Source organism: the organism of the source record quoted next, unplaced genomic scaffold (genome assembly GCF_019419815.1).
Source record: "Pyrus x bretschneideri cultivar Hongxiangsu unplaced genomic scaffold, Pyrus_bretschneideri_v1 Contig12, whole genome shotgun sequence".
Classification (NCBI taxonomy): Eukaryota; Viridiplantae; Streptophyta; class Magnoliopsida; order Rosales; family Rosaceae; genus Pyrus; species Pyrus x bretschneideri.
Genome location: NW_025999413.1, coordinates 6,523,805 through 6,544,605, shown reverse-complemented (window position 1 = coordinate 6,544,605; position 20,801 = coordinate 6,523,805). Strand labels below are relative to the sequence as shown.

Sequence of the window (20,801 nt, the reverse complement as noted above, 5' to 3'; positions counted from 1 at the left end):
AATTGTTCTTCTTTCATGATTCAGTTAGTGCCATGCGGTTCTGCAAGTCTCCAGTATAGAGGAGGGGAGATTTAAGCTTGACTTTGAGTGTGGGGTAAACGCTCTCTACCGCTAATGTTACATGACCCCAGTATTTCAGCCTCTTCCGAAGGCATATAAATGCCGGGGGAAAAGTTCTACAAGTACCACATTTGTTGACCGTCATCCATTTGAGTATCACTTTCTTTTGTCAACACAAATTGAAATATTGCAGATTGAAATTTTGAAAACAGCAAATGAGGCTGCATTATTCATTGGAGATATGATATGTAACACAAAAATGGGTTATTTAACAGCAAGAACATATGATCACTTTGATCATCTGTAACATCGAGAAACATGCCAACTTGTCTAGATATGCACCAAAAATCTTCATCTTCCAAAGAACAAAATCAAGGATAATCCAGAAGAGTCTGATTCCGACCATTGCGGCATCGTTGTTTAGGCTGACATCCCCTTCGATATGAATTTACCATCTGTCTGTAGCAGTTTTCCGGATGCTAGCTTGAAGCTGCATCCAGGCATGCCATCTCTTAAAGTAACTCCATAGCCAATAATCCTCATGGCATCTACTTCTACTTCAACAAAAATTGCTGAGATGAGGAGAGTGCCAGGGGAGAAAACAGTCATTGCCTTGGACACATTCATTTTTGCAATTGCATAGGGTGAGTTTTCTGGAATTTTTATAGGGAGAGAACTGCGCGTGTGCAAAAATATGGTGGAAGGAATTGATTGATCTTAATTTTATTCTAATTACCTGTGATTAAGCTGATTAAGCTGATTAGGCTTGTAATTACTTTGATTGCTGCACTAAGAGAGAACTTTTTTGTAGGGATTGATAATTGAAATCAATCACTAATATGTGAATTAACTTACACACTGAGAGAGTACAAAAGGTTATCGTTAGTTATTTGTACCATATTTACTGACAATATTAGTGAACGTGTCTCTGTTTGAGATGAGATCTACGTATACAAATGAGTCTCATCTCTATTACACAAGTGAAAGGTGAGATTAAATGGGAAATGTAATTCAAATAGTGTGACTCGATCTAATGAGAAATAACTTGCACCTCTAGACCAAGTATACATATGTGATCAGGAGCTACTTCATCGTGAGTTGAAGAATGACTTAACCAACAAGCGACCAAGAAAGAAATTTTTTATGACAATGGACTCATCTCAAATTTGTTCATAGCTAAAATTAATTAAAACCAGCTCCTGAACAAGAAAAGAAAAACGCACTGCTAAAGCAAGAAATATACGAAAGAAATGAACCAAATGCGAAAAAGATAACCCTGCAGAGCACTGCTGTAACCCTAGCTAGCTAGCTAGATTATATCAGTGTCCCATTACAATGACATGACTCGATTCATTGTCTTCAGTGTCATCTGCGTCTGGTACTTCGTCTGCACCTGGCTCAACTTCGCCGGTTCTGGCCGAAAAAGTCACTGCAACCTTGTTCACAATCTTGTATGTGTCGTCCACATCATCATCCCCGACTGCATCAGTCTCATCGTCCCGGCATTGGTCCCCATTATTCGGGTCACTGTGGCAGTCGCCATGGTTCTCATGAGCCTCAGCCACCTTGACCAAGAACACACCGGCCAAGAGCGTCCCTAGGCAAAGCAAAAGCAGTCTTCTTGATACAGCCATTATAGTGACGAAACGGGATCTTTCGAGCTTTTTCGCAAGAGATTGCGCGTGGAAAATTGGGATTTAGGGTTTGTGTGGAGTTTGATAGCGTGAAGTGTGATTGAAAGGAGTTGTGGGGATTTTAAAGTGAGTGTTGTTTACTATAATAAGAAGTGGGTTTTGTTTGTAGCCTTGAGGAGTTTGTAAACGCGCTAAGTAAATGTGCCGAATGAAGATGCCGCTATTTATAAACAGAATTTATGCTACAATATATTTTTCATTAGCCTTAATTGAACCATGAGGTTCAAACATAATCCAACGTTAATCCATGAGAACGAATATGCTTTACTGTAATTGTTACAAGATTGAATCGGAGTGTGCTTAACTTGAAATCAGCACGCCAAGTTTACTATGCAGCAAGTGGAATTGAGGTGTTATTCATTCTTCTTCTGCAGCAACTTCTTTGTTTTTGATAGACAAGTCATGCCTGGAAAATATGAAAATTGGTGATGGTCAATTCATTGTAATTACTTGCCACTCAAAATAAGACAGATACGAGAGCAGTTAATTGCGCTATAACGATTTTGGAATGCTAATAACAATTTTCCAATACAAGAGTACATGACAACATACTGAATTTTACGTGAAAGTTGATACATGGCGGTTACAGACATAGCGAAATTGACACTCACAAGATTCCAGTTCTTCTGCAATACCAAAATGGACAACCATGAGAAGGTGAAAATCTATCTCAAACTTATACAGTAAATAATTTGCTGTAATTAATTAATAATTTGAGGTTTAGAATCACTTACTGGTATAATTACTGTGCTGTATCTTGCCCATATTAGTCCACTGCATGCAAGGACTGGAGATCATCGAATGTGGACGCCAAAAGTTTCTATCAGTAATCAATTAATGAAATAATCACCAACAAGTAAGTAAACTTTTCAGCAAAACTGACAAGACGGAGATACATCCCTTTCTTCTTATATCTCTCAACACTCTCATTACGTGACAATGGTTAAGTCATGTGATGAGATATATAAAAAAAAAACAAAGAATATATCACCGACTGTATGTTAGAATCCGGGAAGACGGAGGCCATCAAACAAATTAGGGAGTCATAGCCAACCTGATTGTTGAGGATAGGATAGTTTCTCTGGTGGTGTTGCTGAGTCAAGAATATTTGCAATGGTTAGACCCCATTTAAATGTTGGGGCCCAGAAATGAACTGTAAAATTAGAACAAATAGCAAACCTTTTAATATATGAGAAAATGGTATATCACGTACCAAGTTATAGTGTTAATTGAGTTTTTAATTTTTTATGAAACAAAATAACTTCATCATCAGATAAACTTCAACTTTACATCGAAGTTAGGTACTAGACAAAAATTAAAAACATACCAAGTTAAATAAGACAACACATCCGCAAGCTCAAAAAAGTAAAATTAGAGCGGGCAAACGCCACATAAACAACTAAACAGCCTACGTCACCATCAAATCATTGAGTTTCATCTTCAAAATTATCAGTAAAAGGTTTAATGGTGTCATAAAATTCTGAAGGCAGATATTTGCTCAATTTTCAGTAGAATTTTAGTTTTCATCAAAGAAATCAGTAATCTCGATTATATGTTGTTTAATCTCAATAACGTTGATGCTAATCAAGAACAACCTGTCGGATTAAGATTAACTCTACCAACAATTCTATTGAGAAGTTGAGAACAATATAAGTAAATAACCAACAGAAAATTAACATGTATAAACTTGTGGAGTAAGTAAACAAACTCGTTTTGGGGCCAGCTGGGTGGTTCCAAAATGCTTGCAGCTTGGAATTTGCCATGAAATGATTCTCGGATCCCTTCGGGAGATCTGATTGAATATACAGCATAACTGAGGAAGAAGAAGATAAAAACTTATATATAAAATCATTATCATAGTGGTCCTTCCAATAATTTGGGGTTGAATTCAAAGAAAGTGACTGTATAAATAAATATATAAGCAAAGCATCTTGTGCAATAAAAATAAATCTGAGCAAAGGTATTCGACAAAAAAGATATTTTAAAGGATAATGCTAGAAAAATCATCTGTTTAAAGCATATTTTGTAAATCATATGATATGGTTGTTTATTACTGGATTATTACTTAAATGTTGATTAACATTTTTTCTTATAGGTGACACTTCATACATTTATATATGTGATCTAAAAAGTTAGTATACCGTATTGTTTTATTTTAAAGTAAGAGAATAAAATAAAACGCAGCCTCAATACTATTGGCCACAACTTTTAAACATTTGCATATCCATCTCTGAACAGTGCATGTAGACCCTTTCAACTACTTTACATGACCATCCTTATTAATTTAAAAAAAAAATAGCTATAAGTCTTCATTTTTGGGTTTATAAATTGTTCTTTTTTCATGATCCAGTTAGTGCCTGCAGTTCTGCAAGTCTGCAGTATAGAGGAGGTGCGATTTAAGCTCGACTTTGAGTGGGGGGTAAACGCTCTCTACCGCATTTGTTGACCTTCATCCATTACAATATCGCTTCCTTTTGTTCAACACAAACTGAAATATTGCAAATTGAAATTTTGAAAACTAGAAGCAAATGCGGCTGCATTATTGATTGGAGATATGATATCTAACACAAAAATGGGTTATTTAACACCAGGAACATGCCAACTTGTCTAGATATGCACCAAAATCTTCATCTTCCAAAGAACAAAATCAAGGATAATCCAGAAGAGCCTGACTCCGACCATTGCGGCATCGTTGTTCAGGCTCACATCCCCTTCGATATGAATTTACCATCTGTCTGTAGCAGTTTTCCGGATGCTTGAAGCTGCACCCAGGCATGCCATCTCTTAAAGTAACTCCATAGCCAATAATCCTCATGGCATCTACTTCTACTTCAACAAAAATTGCAGAGATGAGGAGAGTGCCAAGGGAAAAAACAGTCATTGCCTTGGACACATTCATTTTTGCAATTGCATAGGGTGAGTTTTCTGGAATTTTTATAGGGAGAGAACTGCGCATGTGCAAAACTATGGTGGAAGGAATTGATTGATCTTAATTTTATTCTAATTACCTGTAATTAAGCTGATTAATTGATTAGGCTTGTAATTACTTTGATTGCTGCACTAAGAGAGAACTTTTTCGTACGGATTGATAAGTGAAATCAATCACTAATATGTGAATTAACTTACACACTGAGAGAGTAAAAAAGGTTATCGTTAGTTATTTGTACCATATTTACTGACAATATTAGTGACCGTGTCTCTGTTTGAGATGAGATCTACGTATACAAATGAATCTCATCTTTATTACACAAGTGACAGGTGAGATTAAATGGGAAATGTAATTCAAATAGCGTGACTCAATCTAACGAGAAATAACTTGCACCTCTAGACCAAGTATACATACGTGATCACAAGAATTGGAGCTACTTCATCGGGAGTTGAAGAATGACTTAACCAACAAGCGACCAAGAAAGAAATTTTTAATGACAATGGACTCATCTCAAATTTGTTCATAGCTAAAATTAATTAAAACCAGCTCTTGAACAAGAAAAGAAAACGCACTGCTAAAACAAGAAATATACGAAAGAAATGAAACAAATGCGAAAAAGATAACCTGCAGAGCACTGCTGTAACCCTAGCTAGCTAGCTAGCTAGATTATATCAGTGTCCCATTACAATGACATGACTCGATTCATTGTCTTCAGTGTCATCTGCGTCCTGGTACTTCGTCTGCACCTGGCTCAACTTCGCCGGTTCTGGCTGAAAAAGTCACCGCAACCTTGTTCACAATCTTGTATGTGTCATCCACATCATCATCCCCGACTGCATCAGTCTCATCCTCCCGGCATTGGTCCCCATTATTCGGGTCACTGTGGCAGTCGCCATGGTTCTCATGAGCCTCAGCCACCTTGACCAAGAACACACCGGCCAAGAGCGTCCCTAGGCAAAGCAAAAGCAGTCTTCTTGATACAGCCATTATAGTGACAAAATGGGATTTTTCAAGCTTTTTCACAAGAGATTGCGCGTGGAAAATTGGGATTTAGGGTTTGTGTGGAGTTTGATAGCGTGAAGTGTGATTGAAAGGAGTTGTGGGGATTTTAAAGTGAGTGTTGTTTACTATAATAAGAAGTGGGTTTTGTTTGTGGCCTTGAGGAGTTTGTAAGGAGTTGAGCTAGTCTTATGGCTTTGATGTGGAAGAATGCCCTATATGTCAGCCTTGTTTTTTGAATCAGTGTTACCATTGTCTTAGATTTTGTGTTTCTTAGGTGTGATTTGGTCCAAATTCGTTATCTTAACAAATCAAACCAGACTCCAAATTAATCGGGTTGATGATAATTCGATTCGACTTAAAATTGCGTACATGTCAGAGGACTTTAAGTTTTTGTATGAACTAGAAATATACCTGTTCATTTACTTGTACAAGTTCAAGCAAGCAAAGTAATTAGAGCTTATGTTTACGACATTTTTTGAACATAGGTCAATATTATCCATGTCCAATCTGTTTAGAAACAACGATTGTCAAAAGAAAAACCAATCAACATAGGGTTACTTCTTAAATTTGCAATTTTGGTGTTACATTTTCAGTTTTAATACACCTTCAATTGAGTGAAGAACTAAAGCGAAACTCTCTGCCTTCATTTCGAATGAAGTGAGATACAAACTTTTGGATAACAATTTGTGCATAAATAATGACATCCCACAGATAACAACTATGGCTTTGCTTGGTGCAGTATTGCAGTTGCTGCTATCATACTTGGTGTGTTATGGGGAAACCTCCCCCCTTGATGCTGCTCTACCAACTCATCTGAATTTCTGGCCGGAGCGCAAAGAAGTCTGATAACCTTACCAGCGGCAATAATCTGCTTTTCTCGGAGGCCATCGTCATGTATCAAATCCCTGCGGTGGATCAGATATACTTGGTTTACGTGCGAACTAGGGAAATATCAGGCTTTATACTTATAATATCCGGTATGCCAGTAAGTATGCTAAAAATTGAAGAGATCATGCTTAAATGAAACTTACAAAATCAATGACGCTAGGTTTGTCGGAGTGCACGCTTGAAAGAGAGCTTCGGGTATAATAGGTGAATCAATGAGAATATTTGGGAGGGAGATGTAAGGTATCTTGGCTTTATAACGAATAATCCACTCAGTTAGGAAATGAGCTCGATAAGCGACTACACATGGTAGCCGTGCAAGCTGCATCTCCAAGGCAACTGTTCCAGAAGCACACAATGCAACACTACTTGCCTGCAAGTTAATATAAGTAACAAGTTTGAGCAAGAACAGACATATTCAAATATGCTCAGATATGAACATCCAAAAACTTGGTTTCAGATTCATGCTCTGTTAGATGGTGATGTTAAGTGCATCACCGCTATCAAACGAGGAGACAAATTTCACTGTGTAGGAGGTAAAAGGATACACAAGCAAATAATTTATAGCATCCATAGTACTCTTTTAGGTTTTTTTCACTCACACTGAATGCATCATATTTTTGGTGCAGGGATCCTCCTGGAATCAATATAGCGGGCACCGGCCACTTGTTAGTGATTCCGGCAACATAGTTCTTCACATGCTGATTTGGAGCGACGTGGATGACTGTTACTAACTCAGGAAAGGACACTTTTAATAATCCCATAGCGTTTGCGAAGATACAAAGCATTCTGGTGACCTCTTGTAATCTGCTTCCAGGAAGCAAGGAAATGACTTTGGCTCCTTTGCAAAATAAAAATCACAGAATATTAATGAACGTTCCAATTTTGATAGAGAAAGAAACGTTTATACACACAGAAAGGAGCTCCTTGGCAATGATATGGAGCTTGGAATAAATTTATTTAAAAAAGGAGAAGAAAGGGGAAGAAATAATCAATTGATGGAGCAAGAAGATTTCAGAAACGGTTTCATTGTGGAACCTTGATTCTTAGGCCACTATAACAGAATTATTCTTAGGTACTGCCAAGGATAATCAAATAAATATTACAAATGAAGATTAAATTTCACCTGCTGGTATTGCATATCTCCTTCGGAAATCTTCACAGTTTCCTTCTATCTTCCATTCATGGGGTGAAGTGTCCTTCTAGAAACAAAATTGTGTATTAGTACTTGACACTTAAAACAAAAGTCGATTTTAAAAGCATCAAATGGTTCTGAACTATGTTTGTATTGTTTTCTACTGTTTAAAAGAACGAACAGTGAAGCTAATGATCCAATGAAATCTTAAGTATGATCTGTAATGAAAACTATCAAGTACATCTATTCCAAAAGGAGAACAAAAAAATCATACTGATTTCAGCTCCAAAACATCCTCCAAAATGGGGTGGCCCACAAAGGTTGCAGCCAGTCCATTTGATCTGCAAACTTCTTCTTCATTTGGAAGTATACACAAGACATGATCCACAAATCCAGCCAGGCCTCGGAGTCTTGCTTCACCCCCTTTCCAAGCCCAGAATGACGGTGCTACATAGTGGAAGTGTACTGGAGCATCGAATCGTTGCTGATTGTATCTAGCTGCAAAAAGCATGTCCCTATTTTCCAACACCATATGTATCACTAAAGTCTGATTATAACACCAAGAAGGTGGTGCATATTACCCCGTAACTGTTTTAAGAGGCGGAAAGAGAAACCCTTTGAATCCACTGTCACAACAACATGAGGTTGAAACAGAAGAACAGCCTCTACTGTCTCCAGCAGCTTCACCTGGCACAATACAATAACCAAATAAGATGCCAGAATGTAAAAACTTTTTTGCCCTTGTACTAAAAGATGAAACACTATTTGTCGTCAAATTTGTTCAGTAAAGTCTTACTGCAGCTCATACTCACTCTGATCCTATTCAGATGAGGCAATAACTCCAATAATCCCATCACTGCAATATCCTCCATTGGAAACAGCGACTTTAATCCTTGCTTGGACATCATCAACCTAAACACATTATAGACACAAAACAAACACCCTCCTGTTTAACCAATGTCATTCAAACAACAAAACTTCAAAAACCACAGTTTTGTCCAAAGCGTCTAAAATGTTATCCATGTGAAGATTGTATTCTCTTAAGAAAAGCAAGACAACCCAATTACTTAAATGCACAGACAGAGGCTGCTAACATAAACCTATGTAAAAGTACTTCTGCAAAGAATTACAGTTTCCAATAAAACCGCAGGGAAAGTAATAGATTACCCTCCAACACCGGAAAAGCGGACAGGAACAGGACAGAGATTCTTCAGAGATGCCATGAGACGAGAGCCAATGGTGTCCCCAGAAACCTCTCCAGAGACTACGAAAACCCTCAGCTCCCCATCTCTAACAGCCATGTCTATCACACTTCTGCTTGAACCTGATGCATTTCTTCTGATTAGCCTTGAAAACCCCACAAAATTCTCACCATTCACATTCCATAATTTTCTGAACCACATTCCTGAAGATCTCCTGAGCATTCTGGTTTATGTACACAAGAAAATAAGTATTTTAAAAATCTTGGGCAATGAACAAATTAGAGCTATCTCATAAATTAACATACACAATAAACCCCAAGATAAAAAGTGAGTGTGAAAATGAAACGTATCGAATTTAAGATCCCATGTAAGTGAAAGCAGCCATTAGAATTGAAGAAAATAATTGCTTTTCTACGACATTCAATGGAAAAAAGAAAAGGAAAATGCCCAGTAAAGTGTTGGTTATGAATTTAAACACAGAGCAATTTGAAATATTGAAACAATAAATGAGAAAAACAGTTGGAAAGGAAGAACTTACAGTTGAGCAGCCGAGGCAAAGCAGTAGGAACAAAGCAAAAGGGTTTCTTCAGAAAACTGCTGCAATTTTTGGGTGTACAGATCTTAGCTAAATTTGTGCAAGGCCCATATATTGATTTCTTTCTCCTAAAGGGCCCATATATACACACCAGAGTGGCCCAATAGGCTAAGAAGAGCAAAAAACACTGTTCTAAAAATTCCCGTTTGGACGCTAGGCGGTTGGCCACCGTCTCGATTGATGCCTAGACATTTGAAAATTAAGAAATAGCGCTTAGACCTATTGAGGTGTCCGCCTAGGTTGCGACTCACTTAGACAAAAAATAGATAACTTTCATTTTACATTTTATTTTTTTCAATAAATTGTAAGAAACTTGTTGAATACTTAAATAAACAAACATTATATGCTTATTCCCTATGTTTTCATGATGTTCCAATACTTCATAATATATATGTCCTTCTATTTTATGGTTTATGATGTAATTATATATATTTTAAGTATAAAAATATACTTATTTACATGAAATATAATAGATTTATTTAAATCTACCTAATCCGCGCACCCGCATCTTTGTCAACCTTGCAAAAAAGAAATTGAAGAGTCTCAGCAAAAGTTCCAACTAGTCAAAAAATTCATATCATCTTTGTCTGGTGCGCTGGTTGACTTGGTGGACTTGGCAACTTCCAACTAGTCAAAAAATTCATACTGGTATAATCTACAATAATTCTGGTTAAGCTCCGCTCATAGCAACAAAAACAGGAGAGGCAAAGTTAAGTTTGGCATCAGCTTGCAGAAAATCCAACTCTTCGAAGAGATGGAGATCATTAGCAACAATAACCTCATTTCTCAGTCTGTTGTTCTGCTTCTGTTATGTTTTACCTTCAATGGAACTTCCATGGCATCTGACACCATCTATGCAGGCCGCACTCTTTCGGGGACCCAGACAATCACCTCCGCAGGTGGCATATTTGAGCTGGGTTTCTTCACAGCAGGTAACTCTCGAAACTATTACGTAGGCATTTGGTACAAAACTCTCCGCCCTCGAACTGTAGTTTGGGTAGCAAACCGAAACCAACCTGCCTCTGGTTCATCTCCTTTGACACTGCAACTCTTCCGAAATGGAAGCTTAGCGTTGCTGGAGCAAACGAAATCTACAATTTGGTCAACTCAATCTATGTCAGCGGTTTCTGATTCCACCATGGCAGTGCTTCTTGACAACGGGAACCTTGTCATCAGAGATGAATTGGATTCATCCGCTGTTTTATGGCAGAGTTTCGATCACCCAACTGACACTTGGCTTCCGGGTGCCAAGCTTGGATACAATAAGCTTACGAAGGAAAAACTAGTTCTTACTCCCTCGAGAAACCCACAAAATCCAGCCCCTGGAATATTTTCTCTTGAGATGGAACTAACTGGAACAAGTTTTTCCTTATTTCGAAACGGTTCCGTCACTAGTGAGCAGAATGTTGGAACCACTTCTTACATTATTCACCGACAATTATGATGAGAAGAATGATATCGATATTCCTCTAGTAAATTTTACTTCTGTTGCAAATGAGAATGGAAGCTACGTAACTTATGTTACCACGAATCCTCATTCATTTATGAGATACAAACTTTTGATCAATGGTCGACTCAAGTTTTATGACGGAGTTGAGACAAAAGAGTCTTGGGGTGTTCAGCTTGGACAATGTACTGACGATGCTTCATGTGGTGCTTTTAGTATCTGCGACTCTCAGAATTTGCCTCGTTGTCGATGCTTGGACGGATTTGAACCCCAAATCCCAGAAGATTGGGATTTTGGAGGTTATTCTTATGGTTGTGTGAGGAAAACTCCTTTTCAGTGCAGTGATGTAGGAACTTACAAATTTTTGGAGTGCCTGATGTTTATTATTCGCAACATGCTGAGTCTTTAAAGGTTAAAAGCATTGAGGAATGTATATTAGCATGCTCAAGAGATTGCTCAATCACCGCCTTTCTTTACGATAACGACTGTAAGATTTGGAAAGGGGATATATTCAATCTGATTCAACTACCATCTTCTCTGACTAAACTAATAGATTACAGAAAAATGCATTTACGAGTTGCAGATTCTACCAACGAGGTAAAGAGAAAGATTACTTGGATTGCTGTTGGAGTACTTGCGGGGTTCCTTTCAATCTCAACCATTCTCATGGTATTTCTCATAAGGAAGCGGTCAAAAGGAGCATCGCCAATAGTTCAGGATTCCTTGGTGCTGTTCAAGTATAAAGATTTAAGAAGAGCAACAGATAACTTCTCAGAAAAACTTGGGGAAGGAGGTTTTGGTTCTGTTTTCAAGGGGATATTGCCTAATTCAACTGATATAGCAGTGAAAAAACTTAAATATCTGGAGCAGGGAGAGAAACAATTTCGTGCTGAAGTGGGAACCATTGGCGCTATCCACCACATTAATGTTGTTCGCCTTTGGGGTTTTTGCACAGAAACTTCAAAACGACTTTTGGTCTATGAGTACATGCCAAATGGTTCTCTGCAATCTCTTTTTCATCAAGAGAATGCACTAATGTTAGATTGGGATGCCAGATATCATATTGCAGTAGGGACTGCCAGAGGATTGGCTTACCTACATGAGGAGTGCCGAGACTGCATAATACACTGTGATATTAAGCCCGACAACATTTTGTTGGATGCAGAATACAGTCCAAAACTGGCTGATTTTGGTCTTGCAAAACTTGTCGGAAGACACCATAGCCGCGTTCTGACAACCATGAGAGGAACTGTAGGTTATCTTGCACCAGAATGGTTTTCAGGTGAAGCCATCACACCAAAAGCTGATGTCTTTAGCTATGGCATGTTGCTGATTGAGGTTATAACAGGAAGGAGAAATAGAGAAGGGTTAGATGAGGGGTTAGAAAACTACCGTCCTCTCATGGTTGCCAATGTAGTTAATAAGGGAGAAGATGTTGGTACTTTGTTGGATTACAGGTTGGAAGGCCGTGCTGACAAAGATGAACTCGCTCAAGCATGTAAAGTCGCTTGTTGGTGCATTCAAGAAGATGAGAAGGATAGGCCAACGATGAGGCAGGTTGTTCAAATTCTCGAGGGAGTTTCAGATGTCAACATACCCCCAATCCCACAGTTCCTCCAGCGCCTTGTACAGTGTCCATTAGAAGGTGTTAATCACCTGAAGACTACTTGCAGTTCAGGCTTGTGGTCATGCTCTGACGATCAAAGTGCATTTCAAGCCAAAATCAACAACCGTGAAACGAATATTCACGAGGATGCACCTGAAGGGGAACATTGTACATCTCTTTGTACGCGTTGAGAGCGCATTTGCTTCTATAATTAGAGGCTCACAGACTCGTAGAGTCGCTTGTTGAAGTGAGCACGATAAGCAGTTTGTATGTACTATTGAAGAAAAACCTCTTCGTCTAAATAAGATCAGTTGTTTTTTAAGTACTTTTTTACAGCATTCGATATGCAGGACTAGACTAGACTAGCTAAATGACTAGATTTCATACGCAATCAAGGAAGAATACAGATATTGTCTTCTAACTTGAAGGATTAAGACGGACAATTCATACGAGATCAAAATACACATTTAACATTACAAACCAACAAACTTGATAAAGCCCAAGAATTAAAATGTGAGTAAATGAAAGCAGCCATTAGAACTGAAGAAAAATAATTGCTTTATCTTCAAGAAATAAGCAGAACACAGAGAATCTAATAACAACATTCAATGAAAAAAAATACCCAGTAAAGTGTTCATTAATACATAGCAATTCGAAACATTAAAAGCAGTGGAGGAAAAAGCAGTAGGGTTTCTTCAGAACACACTGCTTCAATTTTTAGGTAATTTTTCACTTGATTTCGTGAAAATTTCAATTGGGGTTTAGGGTCTCTGTTTTAACCTAAAAATAACCTTTAATTTGTATGATTCAAGATTTAAACTTTGAGGGTCTCTATTTTAAAGGTTTAAGCTTTTTAGATAAAAAACAGAGCACTAAGGCGCATAAAAAAAATTCACTGAGGCATTTTGTTGAACACTTTGTGGGCTTGTTGTAGTTAGCCGAACCAAGTTGTGCACATGTCAACATGTATTGACATAGGTCGGAGTAATCTGATGAGTGTTATTGAGAGAATTGGTGGGCACAGAAAGGATGTGTACCAAACATTCAAGAGTCATCAAAAGACCTTCACATGCATATTTTTTAGACTCCATGTGATGTCGAGACCAGTTTGGTTCCAATATGCATCCGCCACTTATCTGTATGCATCCAATTGTTAACAGTAGCGGGTTGGGGAGCGTTGTGCTCCCTAAACACTTTGATTTTATTTCAATGAGATTTTCATTCCCTAGTTTTCTAATTCTGTTTTTGGTCTGAAAAATGTTAAGGACATCACATTTAAAAAGACATACTATTTATTTAATAAAGATGAGGCCTACTTTTATTAAAGAACCTATCTCTGTGGAGAAAGTTGTTCAATGTTATATATCTAACATCACTCAATAATTAAGCGAAAATTATAGATGCATTGGAATTTATAGATGTTTATCTACAACTACAACATTCATTATGTGACAATGATACGTTGTTAATTCCCGATCCAGTTGCGCGGTCTATAACCCTATCACGCAACCAATGATATACCGGAGGTGTAACATATGATCAAGTATTGATATACATCACTCTTTTCCCTTTTTTTTTTTTTTTTTTTTTTTTTTCAAACACTAATATACATCGTGCCACACATTATTTTCGACTCATTACACAACTAGAGACGGAGCAGGGGCGGACCCACCTTGGGATAAGGTTCCTAAGATTAGAAACCTTCCATGGAAGAGTTGGGTGTTACCCTTCTAAAATTTAAGATGCCCTTAAAAGCTGTCCTCCAACTAATTGACGAATTGTCTGTATGGGCACTAAGCAGGAAGTTGCTAGCCTCATGCCATTGTATGTGTTGGTATGGGCATCTGCCGATAGGCTCACTCGGCATGCTCGCTCAAAAGTTATTAACATTTGTCTCGTAAGTTGTTGGCATTTATCGATAAGTGTGCAATATCACTTGGCAAATAACCTCATATCTACCAAAGATCGATGAAATGCCAATTTGCACTCTATTTCGTTCACAAAGTTTTGCACCCTAATCGTGCTATTCTTGCTAACCATCTCCCAAATAATATTTTTTTGGATCCACCACTAATGACGTAACCTTGAATTTTTTCGCGGATGGCTGCAACTCTAAGCCACCAATAACTTGTGACCCACGGGCCACCAATAGTGGATCCAAGAATGGAAGTGGTAATTTAAGTGAGTAGCGTGAAGTTAACGGTGCAACACAACGTGATGCCACGGCTTGAATCAAGAACATAGATCAACTTAGTATAAATTCATTGTGGCATTTTTCCGAGCACATTGTTCGCGCTGTCGAGTTCTGCCCATGCCTACCGACTGATGCGCGCATGGCATGCCAAAAGTTGTCTACAGATGCGCAGTTGCGCAGGGGATCACAACTTACAAGAGCTGCCGACGTCTGTTCAGCATTTGCTCCATTCCATTTATATGCAAACATTCATTACAAAACCTAAATCATGTTTTCCAACATTTGGAGGTTAATGATCAACTAACTATGTGTCTGTGTCTTACACCATCGCTATTCCGATTTCTGCTTGGTATAGAAAATATATAATTGATGCTTTCACAGAAAGGGTTTTGTAATTAGTCTTACTACTCCGATGTAACAACAAATATACCCTTGAGTATTGGATTAACTAAGAATTTAATTATTGATTTATGTACAAGAGGTTTGATTCTGTAACTAACAAAGTTTATACCACTACCCACGAGATTTGTGTTCGATTTCTCTCTCAATATCGCTTGTATAAAACAATATATATATATATTAAAAAAAAAAAAAAAAGAGATGTTAATTTTTTTTTTTTTAAGAAACTTCGACAGTGCAAGAAATTTTTTATTGATAACGAAAAAAAAATGTTATACCTAGTCAGGAAGACATAAATTTTACTTCTCCTAAAACAAAAATATAAAATATAAAAAATACATGAAAAAGAAGGGGGACAAAATTTTTATCTCTTTAGAAATGAAAACAAGAAAGATATAAGGAAAATGGGAGACATAGAATCTAACTCCTCTAAAACAAAACCTAAACGATATAATAACCTGCAAAACAAACAATCAAGAAGATTAGGCAAAAATAAAAAAAAAAAAAAAAAAATCATCAAGAAGAGGAGACAAATCTGTATAGATTGGGATGCCCAAAAAATTCGTGTGCAGAAAAGGGGGAGTCTCCAATGATGGAATCGCATGCCACAAATGGAAGACTAAAGCAGCCCTAAATTTGCCAATTCATCAACGACCTTATTCCTTTCTGGAAAAATATGAGAGCAATAAAAAACCATATGCTTCACAAGGGAAAGGCAGATTTTCCAATGAACCCCGAAGATGCCGAGGAGAACAAAAAAAAGTCAGGATATCACCCTGGAAGAGTTGCTTTTGAGCCACAAATTTCGCCTAACTCCACGCATAGGCCAACTCCACAGCAAGGATGATAGCATGAAGCTCAACATAGAAGGAAGGTATGTTACCCCAAACTCTGAGAGAAACCACTAGGAAAATAACCCGTAGAATCACGAAATACTTCACCACAAGCCACGGGACTCAGGTTACCCTTAGCAAGCCCATCTATATTCACATTAACCCAATTATATGAAGGAGGATGCCAAAGAATGGGAACAATAGAAGGAACATTACATAACTTAAAGGGAATCTCAAAAGAGACTAAAAATTGCTCATCTAAAATCCGTGGACATGACAAAAATAGAAAGCTTCAAACTGCCTAATCCAAGTCAAAGTACAACAACAAAAGCAGATATAAAAAATATATTTGTTATTCATGTAACAAATTTGATTCATATATTTGTTAATCATGTATGATTGGAGTATCCCGATCACAGATATAAAAAATGAAGAGTCATTTATGTTCATATATTTTCTAAGAACAAGCAAATTTCTCACAGTTCATTGTGTCAATTTTCATCACCCCCGCGCATGTAACATTTTCATGTAAAGAGTGCTTCCAGTTTTTTTCAGTAAAATGCAAATCGAATCAAACTCCCAACCATTTTTTCACCTCTGACAAAGTCTCACCCGCAACATGTGTTCAAACTTGATCAATCCCATCCAAACAAAAAGAAACTCAGAAACTATAGAAAACTGGTTTACGATTTACTGAATCCTTGTAAATTGTAGCACCAATTCATAGCAGAAAACGTCCATAAATGAGCATCAAAAGAAAGCCAGCTTTGTTTTAGGGTTTCAGAACAATGTTACAGGTCACTTAACTAGGACCTGTCACTTTCTCAGCCCCCATTAAATGTATTACAACCACCACCTCTATTTCTTAAAAACTCGTAATGGGAGCATTTTTACGCATCACTATTTAATGCGGTGTATGGTCATCATCATTTAGTGTGGTGTATGCTCACTATCCTATTTATCACCGTTAGATGAGTTTGAATTTCGAGATTCGTGTAGTGGATAAGTACAAATCTCAAAATTCAAACTCATCTAATGGTGATAAATAGGATGGTGAGCAAAAATGAACTCAAAATTAGTTGGGAATTTATATTCAGTTACCTTCCTAACCATAAGGACCACATCTCTTGTTATTAATTCGTGTATTCATTTTTATACTATAGATTGCTTTTATATATCGACTTTGACATTCTTTGAAATTGTAAGCTATAAATTATTAGTAATACCACATGACAGTTTAACTTTTATACTACAAAATTGTTGCCCCCCTAAAAAAAAAAAAAAAAAAAAAAAAAAGCCTTGATTGGTACAAAGCGCTGAATTTATTAACGTGTTTACTGAATCCAAAACATTGTTTAAAACCGATTATAATTACCATCGCCTAAATCTAGATTGTTCTTAACATATAGGAATAGGAGACCGTGCAAGTGTGTTGCTGCTCCACGTCAACGAGAAATTTTTAGTTATGACAGGAACATGAATGGTACATCAAGTGTTTTTATGTAAGTGGTGAAAATTTTTAATTTAAGTTATTAACCTTTTAACACGCATAACCCACCATTTATATAAGATCACGTGGTGTACCACCTTGTGTGACGGTTACACTGAAAAATCTCTCCACATCAACCTATAAATAGTGCCCTCTTGGAGCCTTCTGGGATGGGTAATTGTCTGAAATCTTAAACCACCAAGGTTAACCAAACATAACTGACATAATTGAATACTGTCCTGCAGACTCATGGCCTTGCAGCTTGCTTGCTTCTAGGTTTTGATTGCTTCCACAAATCCCTCCAATTTCTCACATGATTATATTTATTACAATCCCATCTCTAAATCCATCTCAAATATCTTCCAACTTTTGCCAGCCACTAGCCACTGACACAAAAAGTAGCTAGCTAGCCATGGCATTCGTATACATTTCATGGTTTCTTTTAACTCAAATCCTGCTTCAAGTTGCAAAACATGAGGCTAAAGTTCCAGCAGTTATTGTGTTTGGGGACTCATCTGTGGATTCTGGGAACAACAATGGGATTTCCACACTTCTGAAGAGCAACTTCAAGCCGTATGGCCGTGACTTTGACGGTGGTCAGCCGACAGGGAGGTTCTCCAATGGCCGAGTTCCACCGGATTTTGTTTCCGAGGCTTTCGGGCTCAAAACTTCGGTCCCTGCATACTTGGACCCCAAGTTTGGGATTTCAGATTTTGTCAATGGTGTTTGCTTTGCTTCTGCTGGAACCTGGCTATGATAATGCAACTTCTGATGTGCTAGTAAGTCCCCTCTCTAACTGTATCATAATTTGGATTTGTCTAGTCATAATCCTGCATGTATGCACATATAATGCCCATTTATTCTTATATTTTGCTCAAAATGTAGTACGTTATATTATCAGACTATCAATCAAATTTCTTTGAAATCCTAAATTCATGATTCATACAATATAAATAACACAGTGCGTTCTGTTACCAACTTTCAATAATCTGTACAAGTTTTACCTGATTGACGCTTCAAAATTTGAAGCAACATATGTGGGTAAAGAAAATACACGATAAAAAAACTAAGCATGCTATATATGCAGAATGTGATACCACTGTGGAAAGAAGTGGAGTACTACAAGGAGTACCAGAACAAACTCAAAGCCTATGTTGGCCATGACAAGGCAAAAGAGATTCTGACAGAGGCCTTATACTTGATAAGCTTAGGAACAAACGACTTCCTCGAGAACTACTACGTATTGCCCCGCCGGCGATTGCAATTCACAGTCCGACAGTACGAGGATTTCCTCGTTGGACTTTCCGAAAACTTCATTAGGGAAATCTACAGTCTAGGGGTCAGGAAAATATCCCTAACCGGGCTTCCTCCGATGGGGTGTTTGCCATTAGAGAGAGCCAGCAATTTCATGGCAATTGATGAATGCATGCAGGAATATAACAATGTGGCTGTGGAATTTAATGGGAAATTGAAAAATATGGTGGCAAAGCTGAATCAAGAGCTTCCAGGGCTTAGAATGCTATTTACAGAAAAAATATATCCGCTGTTCTACCAAATCATCAAAACACCTTCATCATATGGTAAGTTTTATAGTAAATATTTGTATTTATCAACTATTGATCTACATAGATGCTTATAGAACTGCAATGATGCATTAGCAATATCTTGGCTTGCCTTAATTGTGTATTAACCATAAGTCATGACAGCATCTTTCTACTTTAGCAAAGTTCCAATCAGGGCACACTCATTGGAAGCTTTGTTGCCACACTTTCTCTGTGGAAATATCAGATCTTTGGTTTGGAACTTGTGGATACATACATGACACATCACATTATCATTTGTATTTATATCTCCTGAACTTTTTAGAAGAAAAACTATGTGTCGCATAAAACAGGCGTCTCACATTAGCACTTGACTTGAAGGTGTGAAGTCATCCAACAGCAAAAAACATCCAGAACTTACTAGCAGTAGATATGTGGTTATAAAAATTTAAAGATATCCTCAATTTTATTTTTATTTATTTATTGTTGAAATTTGAAACTCAATATATATTACAGCAGATTAAACTGTGATATATGGGATTATAAATAATCCTGATACTAACCAGATTACCAGAAACTGGTAATAAAGGGGAGCTATTGGTGAAAGCATGTATGCGTGAACTAGACATGAAAGTAGTTGAAAATGTTTGGTGGGAAACTTTAATATGGGATTTTAAATAAGCATGCAACCAATTAATCAAATCTAGTTGGGTACACATGGCTTCTGTGTTTGTTGCAGATAGCAGGGTCTGATTTTTCTGAAATTTTTAACTTCCCTTTTTGATAAAACATTTCCTATTAGTTCTAAATTAAATTAATTAATAATTTAATTATGATATATTGTTTGTTGTTTGATTGGAAGGATTTGAGTATGCTGACAAGGCATGTTGTGCTACTGGGACATTCGAGATGAGTTACCTCTGTAATCAGAACAACCCATATACGTGCGCAGATGCAAGTAAGTTCGTATTTTGGGATGCCTTCCATCCAACGGAGAAAACAAATAAGATAATCGCAGACCATGTAATTGGCGATCTTTTAGACACCTTTAATTGATTTATTATTGGAAAACAAACAAAAAGGCCAAATGGCACACGCGTGAGCGAGCTTTCTTTTTGAAGAAAAATCATTTCTTCGCTGTGGTAAAATAGTAATGCGTGTGGTTTCTAAGGGTAGCAGTCTAGTAAAGTTTACGGTAGATCATCCATCTATACAACCACTATCGTTACTATTTCATCTGAATTAATTATATCTCACAAATCGTGTGATGATCTTTGCTTGTATTGTATTAATGTATATTTCATTGAGCTTTCAAATGGTAATGTATGAACTAATATTTCTGTGGTGTGTTTTATTTGTAAGCAATCATGTGTTGTAAATTAGATATTCACCACAAGAAAACAAGGTTTATGTGGCGATAGTGATTTGGCCATGAATACAAAGATTCATCATATTTGATTTTATGTGACGAATTTTCAATGTAGTAGCTGCACCAAATCAAGTCTCACTATCATTAGGATTGTAGGTGCAGCTAGGACTTTAAATCAGCAGTGGAGGCAAAGTATAAACATGAAGGCTATAGCTAAAATCTTTTGTTGTTTCCCTTAACAAACATGCTTAGTGCGAGTCATTGCCGTTTCCCTAAACAAACATTCTTAGTGCGAGTCGTTTTCCGGATAAAACTGTTGACATATGTAAAACCCCCACCGTTTTATTTAAAAAAAATGGTTTTTGGGTCTTAATTGAGGAGGCAGATTGTCTGCCCTCTTGTTTGGGTGCTATTCCCATCT

At 37.3% G+C, this 20,801-nt stretch overlaps 4 protein-coding genes across 5 annotated transcripts; 2 read left to right on the top strand and 2 right to left on the bottom strand.

Annotated features, from left to right (window-relative positions):
* Positions 1 to 1,890: 1,890 nt before the first annotated feature.
* Positions 1,891 to 3,637, bottom strand: LOC103955011 (mitochondrial pyruvate carrier 4-like). Of its 2 annotated transcripts, XM_009366874.3 has the most exons (5): positions 3,463 to 3,630; positions 2,809 to 2,907; positions 2,489 to 2,541; positions 2,307 to 2,380; positions 1,891 to 2,160 (listed from the first exon to the last, which is right to left on the bottom strand). In XM_009366874.3, exons 1-5 carry the CDS (start codon positions 3,563 to 3,565, stop codon positions 2,112 to 2,114), a joined length of 378 nt encoding a protein of 125 aa, XP_009365149.2. In that variant the 5' UTR covers positions 3,566 to 3,630; the 3' UTR covers positions 1,891 to 2,111. The 2 variants fall into 2 exon arrangements, with proteins under 2 accessions (XP_009365149.2, XP_048434155.1); XM_048578198.1 differs by lacking the exon at positions 1,891 to 2,160 and having other exon boundaries at positions 2,167 to 2,380; positions 3,463 to 3,637.
* Positions 3,638 to 6,209: 2,572 nt separating this feature from the next.
* On the bottom strand, positions 6,210 to 9,423 carry LOC125468266 (probable lipid-A-disaccharide synthase, mitochondrial). The gene is made up of 8 exons (XM_048578196.1): positions 8,873 to 9,423; positions 8,518 to 8,617; positions 8,287 to 8,392; positions 7,980 to 8,203; positions 7,697 to 7,772; positions 7,173 to 7,411; positions 6,717 to 6,943; positions 6,210 to 6,590 (listed from the first exon to the last, which is right to left on the bottom strand). Exons 1-8 carry the CDS (start codon positions 9,127 to 9,129, stop codon positions 6,404 to 6,406), a joined length of 1,416 nt encoding a protein of 471 aa, XP_048434153.1. The 5' UTR covers positions 9,130 to 9,423; the 3' UTR covers positions 6,210 to 6,403.
* An 833-nt stretch (positions 9,424 to 10,256) lies between these two features.
* On the top strand, positions 10,257 to 12,746 carry LOC103955008 (G-type lectin S-receptor-like serine/threonine-protein kinase At2g19130). The gene is made up of 3 exons (XM_048578461.1): positions 10,257 to 10,863; positions 11,166 to 11,248; positions 11,361 to 12,746. Exons 1-3 carry the CDS (start codon positions 10,257 to 10,259, stop codon positions 12,744 to 12,746), a joined length of 2,076 nt encoding a protein of 691 aa, XP_048434418.1.
* A 4,889-nt stretch (positions 12,747 to 17,635) lies between these two features.
* On the top strand, positions 17,636 to 20,351 carry LOC103955007 (GDSL esterase/lipase At2g42990). Its single transcript, XM_009366865.3, is given in 4 exon segments — positions 17,636 to 18,218; positions 18,220 to 18,249; positions 18,558 to 19,050; positions 19,874 to 20,351. Coding segments are annotated over 4 exon segments (1,053 nt in total). The 5' UTR covers positions 17,636 to 17,882; the 3' UTR covers positions 20,068 to 20,351.
* Positions 20,352 to 20,801: the final 450 nt, after the last annotated feature.

Excerpts from the sequence above, each read along its gene's own strand:
- LOC103955011 (XM_048578198.1), bottom strand. The coding sequence starts at position 3,565 with ATGCTGTATATTCAATCAGATCTCCCGAAGGGATCCGAGAATCATTTC. Across the intron at positions 2,542-2,808 it reads ATCCTATCCTCAACAATCAG|TCCTTGCATGCAGTGGACTA; the intron begins GTTGGCTATGAC and ends GATGATCTCCAG. Across the intron at positions 2,381-2,488 it reads ACAGCACAGTAATTATACCA|AAGAACTGGAATCTTGTGAG; the intron begins GTAAGTGATTCT and ends TTGGTATTGCAG.
- LOC125468266 (XM_048578196.1), bottom strand. The coding sequence starts at position 9,129 with ATGCTCAGGAGATCTTCAGGAATGTGGTTCAGAAAATTATGGAATGTG. Across the intron at positions 8,204-8,286 it reads CCTCTTAAAACAGTTACGGG|CTAGATACAATCAGCAACGA; the intron begins GTAATATGCACC and ends TGCTTTTTGCAG. Across the intron at positions 7,412-7,696 it reads GAGATATGCAATACCAGCAG|GAGCCAAAGTCATTTCCTTG; the intron begins GTGAAATTTAAT and ends TATTTTGCAAAG.
- LOC103955008 (XM_048578461.1), top strand. The coding sequence starts at position 10,257 with ATGGAGATCATTAGCAACAATAACCTCATTTCTCAGTCTGTTGTTCTG. Across the intron at positions 10,864-11,165 it reads GATGGAACTAACTGGAACAA|TATCTGCGACTCTCAGAATT; the intron begins GTTTTTCCTTAT and ends TGGTGCTTTTAG. Across the intron at positions 11,249-11,360 it reads AGAAGATTGGGATTTTGGAG|GTTAAAAGCATTGAGGAATG; the intron begins GTTATTCTTATG and ends GAGTCTTTAAAG.